The sequence below is a fragment of the Carcharhinus amblyrhynchos genome, chromosome 14 (genome assembly GCF_965287045.1).
Source record: "Carcharhinus amblyrhynchos chromosome 14, sCarAmb.v2.hapA, whole genome shotgun sequence".
NCBI classification, from domain to species: Eukaryota; Metazoa; Chordata; class Chondrichthyes; order Carcharhiniformes; family Carcharhinidae; genus Carcharhinus; species Carcharhinus amblyrhynchos.
This window is the reverse complement of record NC_137337.1, coordinates 74313224-74328219: the sequence shown is the minus strand read 5'-3', so window position 1 is coordinate 74328219 and position 14996 is coordinate 74313224. Positions and strand designations below refer to the sequence as shown.

The following is a 14996-nucleotide window of genomic DNA, read 5'->3' as shown; positions in this document are numbered from 1 at the left end:
GTGAGGCAGCAGTACCACTGTGCCGCCCCCAGTGCATGCTCCAAACTGCCTGCTGCTTCAATAACTCATTCTCCTTAACAATGAGCTGCCAGAGAAAGTGGTTGAAGCAGGTTCAATAGCATCATTTAAAAGGCATTTGGATAAGTAATGAATGGGAAAGGATTAGAGGAATATGGCAATTGGGGCGAGCTGGGAAGGCACCTTGGTCGGCATGGACCAGTTGGGCCAAACGGTCTGTTTCCAGGCTGTATTGCTTATGACTCGAAAGTGCATCACCTTTTAAGAGGGTGCAGACTTCCCTAAAATAACAGGCACCCATTTCAGATTGCTCACCCTCCCAAATGGCCAGCTGTCTATAAGGAGCACAATTAGTGCTGGCAGCTTGCCTACTTAGGGAAGACAGTAATGTAGTGAGAATGTCACTGGGCTAGCAATCCAGAGTCCCAGGCTAATGCTCTCGGAACATGGGTTCAAATTCCATCACGGCAGCTGGTGGAATGTAAATTCAATTAATTCAACTAAATTAAATTAATTCAGTTAATTTTAGAAGTCCAGCAGTGAAACTATCGATTGTCTTAAAAACCCATCCAGTTCAGTAATGTCCTTCGGGGAAGGAAAGCTGCTGTCCGTTATACTACCTGCCCTACTCCTGACCCAATGCTCCATGACGTAGCCTAGCGAGCCATGCTATTCAAGCCACACAACAAAAGCTGGTATCCCACGAAAGAATTTTTAAAAAATTAAGGTTAATGAGGTCCGACCATGACAGTTGATGGGGCACCCACTGATGTACGTCGGGCGGGCAGAGCAGAACAGGTGATCCAACCACCAAGTCTATCCCAAAAAAAATCCCCCAGTGCTCCAGCAGTCAGGAAGCTAATGCAGTCGGATATTATAACTGTCAGTTAAATCCTTCAGAAACTTAACCTGCAAACGGCACAGAGACAGGTGAAATTATGAGTTTCAATGCATTCTGAAATGGAATGCTGTGATCCATTTAAAGGCAGCACGGTGGCACAGTGGTTAACACTGCTGCCTCACAGCGGCAGGGACCCGGGTTCGATTCCCGGATTGGGTCACTGTCTGTGTGGAGTTTCCCCATGGGTTTCCTCCCACAGTTGAAAGATGTACGGGTTACGTTGATTGGCCATGCTAAATTGCCCCTTAGTGTCGAGGGGGGCTAGGTACAGTAAATGCATGGGGTTATGGGTAGAGAGCCTGGATGAGATTGTGGTCGGCGAAGATCCAATGGGCTGAATGGCCTCCTTCTGCACTGTAGGATTCTATGATTTCATTTATCAATTCAAATATTCTCAATAATAAAAGGAAAAGCTGCTGTAGTCCCAGGTGACCAACGGCTGTTCTCCTTTTTGAGGGGGAGAGCTGGCTGGTGGTGATTTAACCTAAGGGTCACCACACCTCAGGCAAGGGGTAAGGTTGAGAAGACAGGACCTTCATGAATAACCTCATCCAGTACGGGAATTGAACCCATGCTGTTGGCTTTCCTCTGGATTGTCCAGCCAGCTGAGCTAGCCAATTATTTATCATTGACAAGTACTCAAATAAGTAGCTTGGTAAAATAATATTGTTAAAATTAAGGCAAATAATCTGTTCACCTGATCCCCAGCAATCTTCCAATAACTGAATTTAAGGTAAAGTTGGCAGAAACATGCAGGGGTGGCACAGCAATTAGTACTGCTGCCTCACAGCATCAGGGACACAGGTTCCATTCCAGCCTGCTTGGAGTTTGCACATTCTCCCCATGCCTGCGTGGATTTCCTCTGGGTGCTCTGGTTTTCTCCCATAGTCCAAAGATGTGCAGGTCAGATGGAGTGGCTATGCTCAATTGCCCCTTAGTATCCTAAGATGCTCAAATTAGATGGATTAGCCATGGTAAAATGTGTGAGGTTAACAGGCATAGAGTGGAGGAGAGGGCCTGGGTAAGACCAGAGAGTCAGTGCAAGCTCGATGGGCCGAATGGCCTTCTTCTGCACTGTAAGGATTATACAAATCTTGGGCTGATTTTATTTTCAACTCTATTAATTGCAATGCAATTTATAGAAGACTAAACATGCCACTTAAAATTAAATTGCAAACAAAGTTTCATTTAGTGGTCTATTCACAATTTATCAGTATATTTTAGTGCATTTATTTTCTCTCAGATTTGGTGACACTTAATCCAAATAGGAAATTTAAAACTGCAAATACCTTCAATGGCTCCGACACTGTTCACATCACTATGAAGATAAATGACCTGTTCACTTTTCCAACGTTCCTAAAGTTAATTAGGGCCTTCGCGGTTTTTTTGTGTCCTTAGAGAATGATACTATTGAAAGATTGAGGTCACCTCTCCGAATTTCTAAATACAAAGCAAGTACTTGGAAAGTACATAGAGAGTATTCAGTAGAATAGCATTTCATAGGAACATAAGGCTCAGAAACAGGAGTGAGTTATAGGGACCCGGGTTCGATTCCAGCCTTGGGTCACTGTCTTGGGTGGAGCTTGGACATTCTCCCCGTGTCTGCGTGGGTTTCCTCTGAGTGCTCCAGTTTCCTCTCACAGTCTGAACAACACGCTGGTCAGGTGGATTGGCCATGCTAAATTCTCCCTCAGTGTATCCAAACTAGCGCTGGAGTGTGGCGACTAAGGGATTTTCACAGTAACTTCATTGCAGTGTTAATGGAAGCCTACTTATGACTAATAAATAAACTTTAACATTAAGATCAGGGCTGATCTGGTTGTGATCTCAATTCCACTTTGCTGTCTGTCCCCCCAAAACCCCTGACTCCTTGTTCGATCAAAAATCTGTTTAACTCTGCCTTTAATAAATTCAACTTCTATCTGGGGAAAATAATCTGGGTTTGATTCCCAACTTGCGTCACTGTCTCTATGGAATTATGATGTGGTGATGCTGGCATTGGACCAGCGTGGGCACAGTAAGAAGTCTCACAACTCCAGGTTAAAGTCCAACAGGTTTATTTGGAGTCACTCACCTGAAGAAGGAGCAGTGTTCTGAAAGCTCCTGATTCCAAATAAGCCTGTTGGACTTCAATCTGGTGTTGTGAGACTGCTCAGTGTGTGGAGTTTGCACATTCTCCCCGTGTCTGCGTGGGTTTCCTCTGGGTGCTCTGGTTTCCTTCTATTCTGAAGTCGTGCTGGTTAGGTGCATTGGCCATGCTAAATTCTTCCCCAGTGTACCCGAACAAGTGCTGGAGTGTGGCGACTTGGAGATTTTCACAGTAACTCCATTGCAGTGTTAATGTCAGCTTACTTGTGACTAATAAATAAACTTTACCTTTTAATTCCACAGACTACTAATGTACTGACAGAAAAATATTCTCCTCAGCCCTATTTTAAATGGTAGGCCTCTTATTTTTAAACTCTGACAGTTCCACAGTTCTAGTCTCTCCCACAATATCCTCCTGGTATCTGTGCTATCAAGTCCCCTCAGGATCTTATATATTTCAATAAGATCCCTGCTCATTCTTCTAAGCTCCCGTGGGTTAAGGCCCAACCAGTTTAACATTTTTTCATAATATTCGCCCCTCATCCCTGAAGAGTCGAGTGAGTCTTTGCTGAACTGCTTCTAACACATTTATAACTTTTGTCAAAACCATTCCAGGTGTGGTTTCCCCAAGGCCCTGTACAACTGCAGCAAAACATCCTTACATTTATATTGCAAAATAGTGTTTAGTAAATTATAAAGAACTTGAATTTGAAGGTGGTAATTATTAGCATTCAAGTTTGACGTCCAAAAGCTTAAGATGCACATGGAACTTGATTTTGGCTCTGTTATACTTACAGTGAAGGATCCTGGACCAGGTCTTTAAGGTTTATCCCACTTCTATCTTCTGCAAGGTTTCGAAAGCAGCTGTCGCTCACTGCAAAATATGAATGGAAAATTACAATGAAATTTCAAACACTGCTTTTGGACCCAAGATTCTTTCCTTTCTTCTTTTCTGTCAACATTTTCCCTTCCCCTCCCCTGAACGCAACTGTTTCTCCTGGGGTACAGTCTCTTCACCACCTGTTGACTTCCTGCAACTCACGTAAGAACAAAAGAACAAGGAGCAGGAGTAGGCCATCTGGTCCCTTGAGCCTGCTCTGCCATTCAGTAAGATTATGGCTGATCTGTTCATGAACTCAGCCCCACTTACCTTAATTCCTTTATTGTTCAAAAACTTATCTATCCTTGCCTTAAAAACATTCAATGAGGTAGCCTTAACTGCTTCACTGGGCAGGGAATTCTACAGATTCACAATCCTTTGTATGAAGACATTCCTCCTCAACTCATCCGTAGAACCTCAATCATCTTTCACTACTGCCCTGATGTCATCTTTAAATATCAGAGCTACACTACCTCTCTTATCTTGCTGTTGGTCCCTCTGAACAGTCTGATACCCCTGGATATTTAATTCCCAGTCATGACCATCCTGCAGCCATGTCTCTGTAATGGCCACCAAACCATACTCGTTCGCAATAATTTGTGCCGTCAACTTATTTCCCTTGTTATGAAAGCCACGAGCATTCAGATAAATTGCCCTTATGCTAATTTTCGTACCTTCTTTTTGATTTCTAACACTTCCATTAATAACATCTCCTGACTTCTTCCTTTTAACTTTTTTCGTGATTTTTGATGCAGTTGGAACCTTCTCCCCACATTTTGTCCCTGTTCCCTCCTTCTCAGACTCCTTACATAGGTTCCCACCTAATCACCAAGGTCTTCACGTGTGAGCTTGGCCGATGAGTTTCGAAAGGGGGGTTCAACCTCGAGAAACTTCACCATGAAGACCATGCATATTTATACGCAATTCCAGTTTCAGTCAGGGAAACCCGGTCATGATGAAAGAAAACCACCTATCCTCTTCCAACATCAGCAGCTCGCTGGCCTAACTAGATAACTACCAGGCAAATCCTGCAAAATGTAGGTCAACTGAAAAACAATATATTCTAAACTGAAAATTATAATTTCACTGAGAAGAATACTTCTTTAAAAAAGACAGCAAGTTTAAATATGCTCTAATGCTTTTCAGCTTCAAGTCAATGCAGATGCATTTCAGGGACATTTGTGCAGCAAAGGGGTGTTCTGAGTTTGTACAGTAAAAAGTCTGACAACACCAGGTTTTAGTCCAACCTATTTATTTGATAATATACTCACTAGCTTTCGGGGTTACCCCCTTCGTCAGGTGAATGGAGAGTGGATGGAGAATGGAGAACTCTCCATTCACCTGACGAAGGGGGTAACCCCGAAAGCTAGTGAGTATATTATCAAATAAATAGGTTGGACTAAAACCTGGTGTTGTCAGACTTTTTACTGTGTTTACGCCAGTCCAACGCCGGCATACCCACATCATGACTGAGTTTGTAAGCCAGGAACAGATTTGTCAGATACACTGGATCGAGATAGCAAGCATGACGTGTGCAAAGTGCTTAAGCACAACTATCTTGGGAAATTAGAAGTAGTTGAGGTAATCCAGAATAATTTAATCATTTCTCCATACCAGGGTATGTAAACCAGGGCTCTGATCAGGTCACGTTTCGAATACTGCGAGCAAATTTGAGCCCCGTATCAAAGGAAGGATGTGCCGGCCAGAAAGGGTCCAGAGAAGATTCATGAAAATGAGCCCAGGAATAAAACGTTTGGCGCATGAGGTGCATCTCAGGTCTCTGGATCTGTACTTGATGAGTTGATTTGGGGGTGGGGGGGGGGGGCGTCTCTGAAAGGCCAGGATAGAGTGGATGTGGGGATGATGTTTCTAGTAGTAGGAGACTAATGTCTGAGGGCACAGCCTCAGAGTCAAGAGAAGTCCCTTTAGCACTGAGACGAGGAGGAATTTCTTCAGCCAGAGGGTGGTGAATCTATGGAATTCTTTGCCACAGAAGGCTGTGACGGCCAAGTCATTCAGCCTCAATTGAGCTACTTAAGACAGAGATAGATAGGTTCTTGATTACGGGGAGAAAGCAGGAGAATCGGGATTAAGAAACTTATCAACTCTGATTGAATGGCGGAGTAGACTCAATGGGCCAAATAGCCTAATTCTGCTCCTGTAGCTTCTGGTCCTATCTTATGCTAATTGTGACCCTCTACTCTTTTCGAAGCTCTGAACCAGTTCCCCAGTGATCATTATGGTGATCCCCAGTGAAAGCTCAACATTCTACTTTGATAACACTTATAAATTAATCAATTTTCACAATCAAGAATACTATCAAGAGCCACATCCATGAAAATCAAAGAAATAGCATCACATAGCAATGGGAGAGCAAAATAATTGACTCAAGCATTTAAAACAAATATATATTGAAAATTACAATGCAAGTGCGTGAAATGATTGCTAGAACTTCATTTATTTTTGACCTTTCTGCACCACAAACAAATCCTGTGACTAAAATGGAAGAATGCAGTTCAATTTCAAGTGACATTTCAGCCTTCGCTGAACGAGGCTTCATTTTTTTTTGCACACACTCACAGGACCACAAGCATTAATAAATTATCCCTTGCTTTTATTTAACTCAAAGCAGCAATTGCCATCATATAAGGGTTCAGGGTAGAAAGAGGATTGAGAAGAAGTAATCCCTCCCCCCACCAAAAGAACAGAATCACAGAATACAACAGTGCAGCAGAGGCTCTTCGGCCCATCGAATCTGCATCAACGCATGAAAGGTCCTGACCAGCCCACCTAATCCACAGCTCATAGTCTTGAATGTTATGGCGTGCCAGGTATTTTTTAAAGGATGTGAGACATCCTGCCTCCACCACCCTCCCAGGCAGCGCATTCCAGACTGTCACCATCTTCTGGGTAAAAAGGTTTTCCTCAAACTGGATATCCTAAATATCCCACCCCTCACTTTTGACTTGTGTCCCTTCGTAACTGACTGTTCAACTCAGGGGAAAAGCTGTTCCCTATCCACCCTGTCCATGACCTTCATAATCTCAAACACTTCAATCAGGTCGCCCCTCAGTCTTCCTTGTTCCAGAGAAGAAAACCCAACGTCCATCATCTATCAATGTCTATCTAACATCTTTAATGTTCCATTCCAGGAAACACCCTGGTGAATCTCCTCTGCACCCCTTCTAGTGCGATCACATCCTTCCTATAATGTGGTGACCATAACTGCACACAGTACTCCAGCTGTGGCCTAATCAAAGTTCTGTACAACTCGATCATGACCCCTCTGCTTTTGTAATCTAAGCCCCTATTGATAAAGGCCAAATGCCTTTTTCACCACCCTATTAACCTGCCTTTCTGCCTTCACAAATCCAAGGACAAACGTGCCAAGGTCCCTTTATTCTTTGGAACTTCCCAGTGGTATGTTAACTTGAAGGCTTCGCTGATTCGCCATCTGCCCTTCACCCACTATTCCAATGTCTCTGCTCTTCCCCAGATCCTGGCTCCATCGCTTTATGCTGTCTCCAACCTAATCTCATTGAAGAAACTCATCTCCCTCTTCTTCAACCTCATTCCCACTTAATTACAAACTGCCCAAATCTGTTTCTTACTGCCCATGTAGGCTGACTTTGCAAATAGTTGTTACACCCTTTCAGAACCATCGCCGGGCCTCTCAGCCACATCTTCTGTCATGGCGATTGACCAATCCACCTCCAATCTCACTTCCTTCTTCTCAGTTCTTGAAGAGTTCTGGCCTCACAAATCCATTCCCGATTCTCCTGCAGCTCATTGCTTCGATCGATCTCTACAACTGAACAGGAGTAAAAACCTAACACTATTTTCTATCCCCAGGTGTTAAAGTGCCAGAGAGATATTCCACACGGAAACAGGCCCTTCGGACCAACTCATTAAAAGAAATAGGTGAAGAAATTGGAGATACAGCACTGCAAAGCATGCTAGATTTGGGAATTGTACTTTTGATTGAAAATTAGCAAATGTTGATTTGCGACATGGTAGCACAGTGGTTAGCACTGCTGCTTCACGGCTCCAGGGACCTGGGTTCGATTCCCAGCTCGGGTCACTGTCTGTGTGGAGTTTGCATGCTCTCCTCGTTTCTGTGTGTGTTTCCTCTGGGTGCTCTAGTTTTCTCCCAGAGTCCAAAGATGTGCAGGTTGGGTTGAAAAATTACCCCTTAGTGTCCTGAGATGTGTAGGTTAGAGGGATTAGCGGGTAAAGGTGTAGGGATATGGGGGTAGGGCCTGGGTGGGGTTGTGGTCGGTGCAGACTCGATGGGCCTCTTTCTGCACTGTCGGGTTTCTATGATTCTATGAAATGCCATTCCATTATTTAAGAAAGAAAGTGAGAGGAAAAAACAGGAAAATATAGATGCAACAGTTTAACATCAGTGGTAGGGATGCTACGGGAATATATCAGAGAATATATCATCTGGGAGTATATCAGCTGATGAAAGGAGTCAGCAAGGGTTAATGATGGGTGGCTGATGAATGTCATTGAATTTTTGTCACTAGCCTGATGGATAAGGAAGTGTTTTTAAACTTTTCTTATATGAACCTTCAGAAGGCATTTAATAAGATCCTGTACCAAAGATTATCAAAAATGAGAGCACGTAGATGTATAGTGATACAGCTATGTAATATGCACTGCGAACTGATTGGGAGATAGGATCACTATTTGAGTGGTAGAGTGTGAAACATGGCGTTCTCTTGGGATCTGTACTGATATCTCAGCCTTTTAACATACATAATACTGACTTGGATCAAGGAGTGTTGGTTGCTTATCTAATCTTCTTCAATAAAAAACATATCAGGTGGAAGGAGGAAGTCCATCACACAAACCAGCCTCCTATCCATCGAGTCCGTCTACACTTCCCACTGCCTCACAAAAGCAGCCAGCATAATCAAGTATCCACACATCCTGGACATACTCTCTTCCACCCGGAAAAGGATACAAAGTTTGAGATCATGTATCAACTGACTCAAGAACATCTTCTTCCCTGCTGCTGTCAGATTTTTGAATGGACCTACCTCATATTAAACTGATCTTTCTCTGCACTCTAGCTATGACTGTAACACTACATTCTGCACTCTCTCCTTCTCTACGAACAGTATGCGCGCAAGAAACAATACTTTTCACTGTATCCCAAATACATGCGACAATAATAAATCAAATCAAAGTTAACAAAAGGGTATAAAATGTGCGCGTGGGCAAAACTATCCAGGATGGAGCTGAACTAGGAGACACATGAGATCAACCATTTCCGAACTAAAAATAACCTATCAGAATGTTTTCTAAGTACTGTATGGCAAAGGGGTTTAGATGCCATGTTAATAAATCACAAAGTGAGTGCACAATAAAGAAAGTGAGAAAGTAATGATTTAGTTACACGGGGCCTTGGTCAAACTCCATCTGGAAAACTGAGTTCAGCTTTTGGCATAACACCTTAGGAAAGATATAAATTGTTCTTGTGGGAGCACAATGGAGAATGATATGTGAGAATAACAGCACAGTGCATCACAATAACAAGTTTCATGAACTTAGCTGAAAGTCACATGAGTTTAGAAGATTGTTGGTGTCAAGATGTTATGAATGATAAAGGGATTTGAGTGACTGTCCAGGAATGAGGAGGGAATAATCGTACAATTATAGCGAGGCCATTCAGATTTGAAATTCAAAAGCACTTTTCACACAAACAATTGTGGAAATCTCTTTCCCCTACAGACTGTCATGTTTGTGAAACTGTAAGTTTTAAGACTGAGATCAATCAGTAAAAATATCAAGGGAGCTGCATCAAAGGCAGACAAATGGAGTTGAGGTACGCATCAGGCAAAATCTAACTGAATAGCAGTACTTGCTAAAGAGGTTGATTGCCTACTAAAGCTCCTTGGCCATATTTTTGCCTTCATCACAGCACCAACACGGTTCAAACCAAAGCCATGAATCACACACTGAAAACGTGGCCGTGAATGTGCACTATTTCTGCTTGTTCTCTGCTGTCTCTGATATCCCCGTCAACATCCTCCTCCTTAAAACACCGTTCCTTAACTGTTTAGGTCCATGAAACTGCCTTTAGTTGGTTTCACCTTCTAACTGTAATGAAAGAATTTAAAAACAATTTCCTCTCTTGATGTCCCTGTATCTCAAGGGCTCACAGGATCTATCCCTGGCCCTCTGACTCCTCCTCACAGAAGTGATGATGTCCCATGGTGATATGATTCCTGGAAATTAGCCCATTTTCCATGCTCAAACCACCTGGTTCCACCTCCCCACCACCTCTCTTGAATTCTCTATAACCTCTGTGCTGTCAAGATGCTTGTCCAGCATCCAGCACTGTAGACGAAGTGCATTTCCCTCAACTGACCTACAGTGAAGCACTGGGGGACTGGAGGTTAAATTAAAAATTCTCATTTCCACATTTCAAATCCTTCCTCACCGCTGCTGCTTGTACCTACTCCTATAGTCTCTGAGACACAATTGATCAGTCTGTTTGGCTGTTAATCAAGTAGTTGATGATTTGAGACCATCCAGAACTGGACTCTTCACTATTTTGAGTGGCATGGTGGCACAGTGGTTAGCATTGCTGCCTCACTGTGCCAGGGACCCCAGTTCAATTCTAGCCTTGCATGACTGCGTGGAGTTGGCACATTCTCCCCATGTCTGTGCAGGTTTCCTCCGGGTGCTCCAGTTTTCTCCCACACCAGAGATGGCAGCCATGATGTGGAGATGCTGGCGTTGGACTGGGGTGGGCATGGTAAGAATTCTCACAATACCAGGATATTTGGAATCACAAGTTTCCAGAGTGTTGCTGCTTCATCAGGTGGGTCGCATATGAAGAAAGAGCAGCAGTCCGTAAGCTTGTGATTCCAAATAAAGCTGTTGGGCTTTTTCCTGGTGTTGTGAGAATTCTTACTGAGTGTAATGATGTGATGTGAGGTTGATTGCCATGCTAAAATTGCCTCTTAGTGTCTCGGGATGCATAGGTCAGAGGGATTAGCGGATTAAATGTGTGGGGTTACGGGGATAGGACTTAGGTGGGATTGTTGTCGGTGCAGACTTGACAGGCTGAACGGCTTCCTTCTGCACTGTAGGGTTTCTATGATTTCGTAGAATCCCTGCAGCGCAGGAGGCCATTCAGCCCATTGAGTCTGCACCGACAACAATCCCACTTCGGCCCTATCCCCGTAACCCCACATATTTACCCTGCTAATCCCCCTAACCTATGCATCACAGGACACTAAGGAGCAATTTAGCATGGCCAATGCGCCTAACCCACACATCTCTGGACTGTGGGAGGAAACCGGAGCAGCCAGAGGAAATCCAAGCAGACACAGGGAAAACGCGCAAACTGCACACAGACAGTGACCCAAGCTGGGAATTGAACCTAGCAGTGTTAACCACTGTGCCATCGTTGCACCCTTGGGCAATAAAAACTGAAAAAATAGAATGGGAAGCAGCAATGTTTGGGCCAGTGATGTCCACATTCCATGAATGAATTTTTAAAAGGCTCTCAAATCTCACCCTCTTTAAAACCCAACCTTGGCCAAGCATTCGGTCGCCTCAGCCAATTTTTCTTTCTTTGATTCGGGGTCCATTTTCTTTGGACGACTTGTTTTTCTACCCAATAGTGTTTGAACTGCCAATTACTGCTTGCTTTACCGTGTTCTGTATAATAAACCTGTATGTTTGGGTGAGTTACACTGCTGCAACATAAATAATTAAACCAAATATTGGGTCCTGGTTCTATTATTATTCTGTATGATTAGGGAATGAAATCTGTGCTTTCGAACTGCGATTCACAGCTGTTGCCACAGAATATTGTGCAAGCTGCTCCTGAATGACATATGTTTTCAACACTTCCATGATTTAACACTCACATGTACACAAATAAATATTAAGGAAGTCAAAACATTTAACACCAACAAAAAAATTATACATGAAGGGTTCTCGTCAAAGCAATGCTACAAAATATTACAATTCCTTTCACTCCAAATTTTAAATCAAATATGGATGCCCACAGTGTGTGCTGCTTTTGAGTTGATTTATTATTCTCACATGTATTAGTATACAACATTGTGGTTGTATAACAACTTGGTACGGCTCCTGCTCTGCCCAAGACTGCAAGAAACTACAAAAGGTCGTGAATGTAGCCCAATCCATCATGCAAACCAGCCTCCCATCCACTGACTCTGTCTACACTTCCCACAGCTTTTCTTGCACATTCTTGCAAGCAACAATACTTTTCACTGTACGTTAATACATGTGACAATAATAAATCAAATCAAACAGTGAAAAGTATTGTTTTTTTACATGCTATACAGACAAAGCATTCCGTTCCTAGAGAAGGAAAGGAGAAAGTGCAGAATGTAGTGTTATAGTCATAGCACATGCCTGTAGAGAAAGATTAACATAATACATGGTAGGTCCATTCAAAAGTCTGGTGGCGACAGGGAAGAAGCTGTTCTTGAGTCAGTTGGTAGGTGACCTCAGACTTTTGTATCTTTTTCCCGACAGAAGGTGATGGAAGAGAGGTGTGTAGGGTCCTTAATTATGCTGGCTGCTTTTTCAAGGCAGCAGGATGTGTAGGTAGAGTCAGTGGATGGGAAGCTGGTTTGTGTGATGGACCAGGCTACATTCACAACATTTTGCAGTTCCTTGCAATCTTGTGCACAGCACGAGCCGTACCAAGCTGTGATACATCCTGAAAGAATGCTTTCTATGGTGCATGTGTAAAGGTTGGTGAGAGTATGGCCATCTTTTCATGTATTTACGCTCCCTCAGAAGACCAATACTGGAATCTGGGTACCATACTCGACAAAAATGATTCTATGCTGGCAGTTCAGCTACAAATCTTTTTGTGAGTAGATAGACAGCTGGCCAGGAATCTCTGGGGAATAGACTGCATAAGACTGTATTTAAAATTGTTTTTGTAACACTAAGCATCTCTCTTCCAGGTCTATAAAATCCCACTGGGACCCTTCTACATTTAACTGTGCAGCCTCAATTTTGTTTTTGTACAATCAGGTCTTGTCGTGTGGAAAAAAAATACTGCTGTATTTGGCTTCTGGAATGTGTTGAATTTTGCTCCTGTAAAATGTCACTCAACTATCATCCCCACTTTATCGTGTGCACGTTAACGGTAATGCAAAGGGTAAAACGCCTCTCAGAGGCATAACTCCCAAGATTGTTTACACTCATTGAATGGAGGTTGCTGCGTTGGCACGGGATGGAAAGTGGTCACATACCCAAGCACTTTCCGTATGGTAAATTAACCAGAACCAGCATAAACCTCCAAAGCTCTGCTTTAAGGATGCCTGCTTATATGACATGAAGGACCAAAGACATCGATTAACGCAGCTGGGAGTCATTAGCTGACAACAGAGGAAAATAGCAACATCTCCCACGGGCTGGCCTGCACCACCAGCGGCTTGGCAATGGATGCCAATGCCAAAAACAACAACCCAAAACAACACTTGGTAGCTCTGAGTGTGACACTTGTGATAGAAACTGCCTTTCTCAAGGATTGGCCTCATCATCAGTAAAGGTGTGCTAGATGAAGGCTCCCCATCCGAAATGGATGTGCTTGCAACGTGTCCATCAGCTTTCGTAGACGGAAATGAAGCAGCCGATGAAACAGGACAAATACGTCCTACAGAAGTTAATTTTGTCCTTTCAGGTTCAGCAATCTTTGATTTGATTTGATTTATTATTGTCACATGTATTGACATGCAGTAAAGTATTGTTTCTTGCATGCTATACAAACAAAATATACCATTCATAGAGAAAGAAATGAGAGAGTACGGAATGTAGTATTACAGTCATAGCTTGGGTGTAGAGAAAGATCAATTTAATGCATGTTAAGTCCATTCAAAAGTCTGACAGCAGCAGGGAAGGAGCTATTCTTGAGTTCATTGGAACGTGACCTCAGGCTTTTGTATCTTTTTCTTGAAGGAAGAAAGTGGAAGAGAGAAGTCCAAAGTGCATGGGGTCCTTAATTAAGTTGGCTGCTTTGCCCAGGCAGCAGGAAGTGTAGACAGAGTCAACGGATGGGAGGCTGGTTTGCAAGATGGATTGGATTACATATATGACCTTTTGTAGTTCCTTGCAGTCTTGGGCAGAGGAAGAGCCACACCAACCAGAAAGAATGCTTTTATGGTACATCTGTGAAGGTTGCTGAGAATCATAGCTGACATGCCACATTTCCTTAGTTTTCTGAGAAAGTATAAGTGTTGATAGGCTTTCTTAACTATAGTGTCGGCATGGAGGGACCAGGACAGATTGTTGGTGATCTGGACACCTAAAAACCTGAAGCTCTCAACCCTTTCTACTTCTTTCCCATTGATGTAAACAGGGACGTGTTCTCCTTTATGCTTCCTGAAGTTGATGACAAACTCCTTTGTTTTGCTGACATTGAGGGAGAGATTATTGTTGCCGCACCAGTTCACCAGATTCTCTATCTCATTCCTGTATTCTGTCTCTTCATTGTTTGAGATCCAATCCACTACGGTGGTGTCACCAGCAAATTTGAAAATCAAGTTGGAGGGGAATTTGGCCACACGGTGTATAAGGAGTATAGTAGGAGGCTGAGAATGCAGCTTTGTGGGGCACCGGTGTTGAGGATGATGGCGGAGTTGGTGTTGTTGCCTATCCTTACTGATCTGTGGTCTGTGGGTTAGGAAGTTCAGGAACTGGCTGCAGAGGGAGATGCCGAGGCCCAGGCCACAGAGTTTGGAGATGAGTTTTGTGGGAATAATAGTGTTGAAGGCTGAGCTGTTGTCAATAAATAGGAGTCTGACATAGGTGTCCTTGTTATCTAGGTGTTCCAGGGTTGAGTGCAGGGCCAGGGAAATGGTGTCTGCTGTGGACCGGTTGTGGCTTTGTCGTCTTTCTGGGACTGTTGCACTCAAATACTGTTGAAACTGTGAACCCATCTAGTTCACAGTGGTATTACACTATCCCTTTCACATCCACATGATGTTGCCTCTGATGCACATTGGCATAAGGGTGGCAGCAAGATTTGGGAACCCAAATTCAACTCGTGCAGACAAATGGTGAGATCAGTAAGTAGTAAAGTAGTCTCGCATCTTCTGTGTT

At 43.3% G+C, this 14996-nt stretch overlaps 1 protein-coding gene across 18 annotated transcripts in view; it reads right to left on the bottom strand.

Annotated features, from left to right (window-relative positions):
- The window catches only part of LOC145352784 (gephyrin), a 462622-nt gene that overhangs the window by 261520 nt on the left and 186106 nt on the right, over nt 1-14996 (bottom strand). For all 18 annotated transcript variants that reach the window (XM_080203106.1, XM_080203117.1, XM_080203118.1 and 15 more), the window contains exon 2: nt 3803-3881. In XM_080203106.1, coding sequence (XP_080059232.1) covers nt 3803-3881 — 79 coding nt within the window. The remainder of the gene's footprint in view (nt 1-3802; nt 3882-14996) is intronic.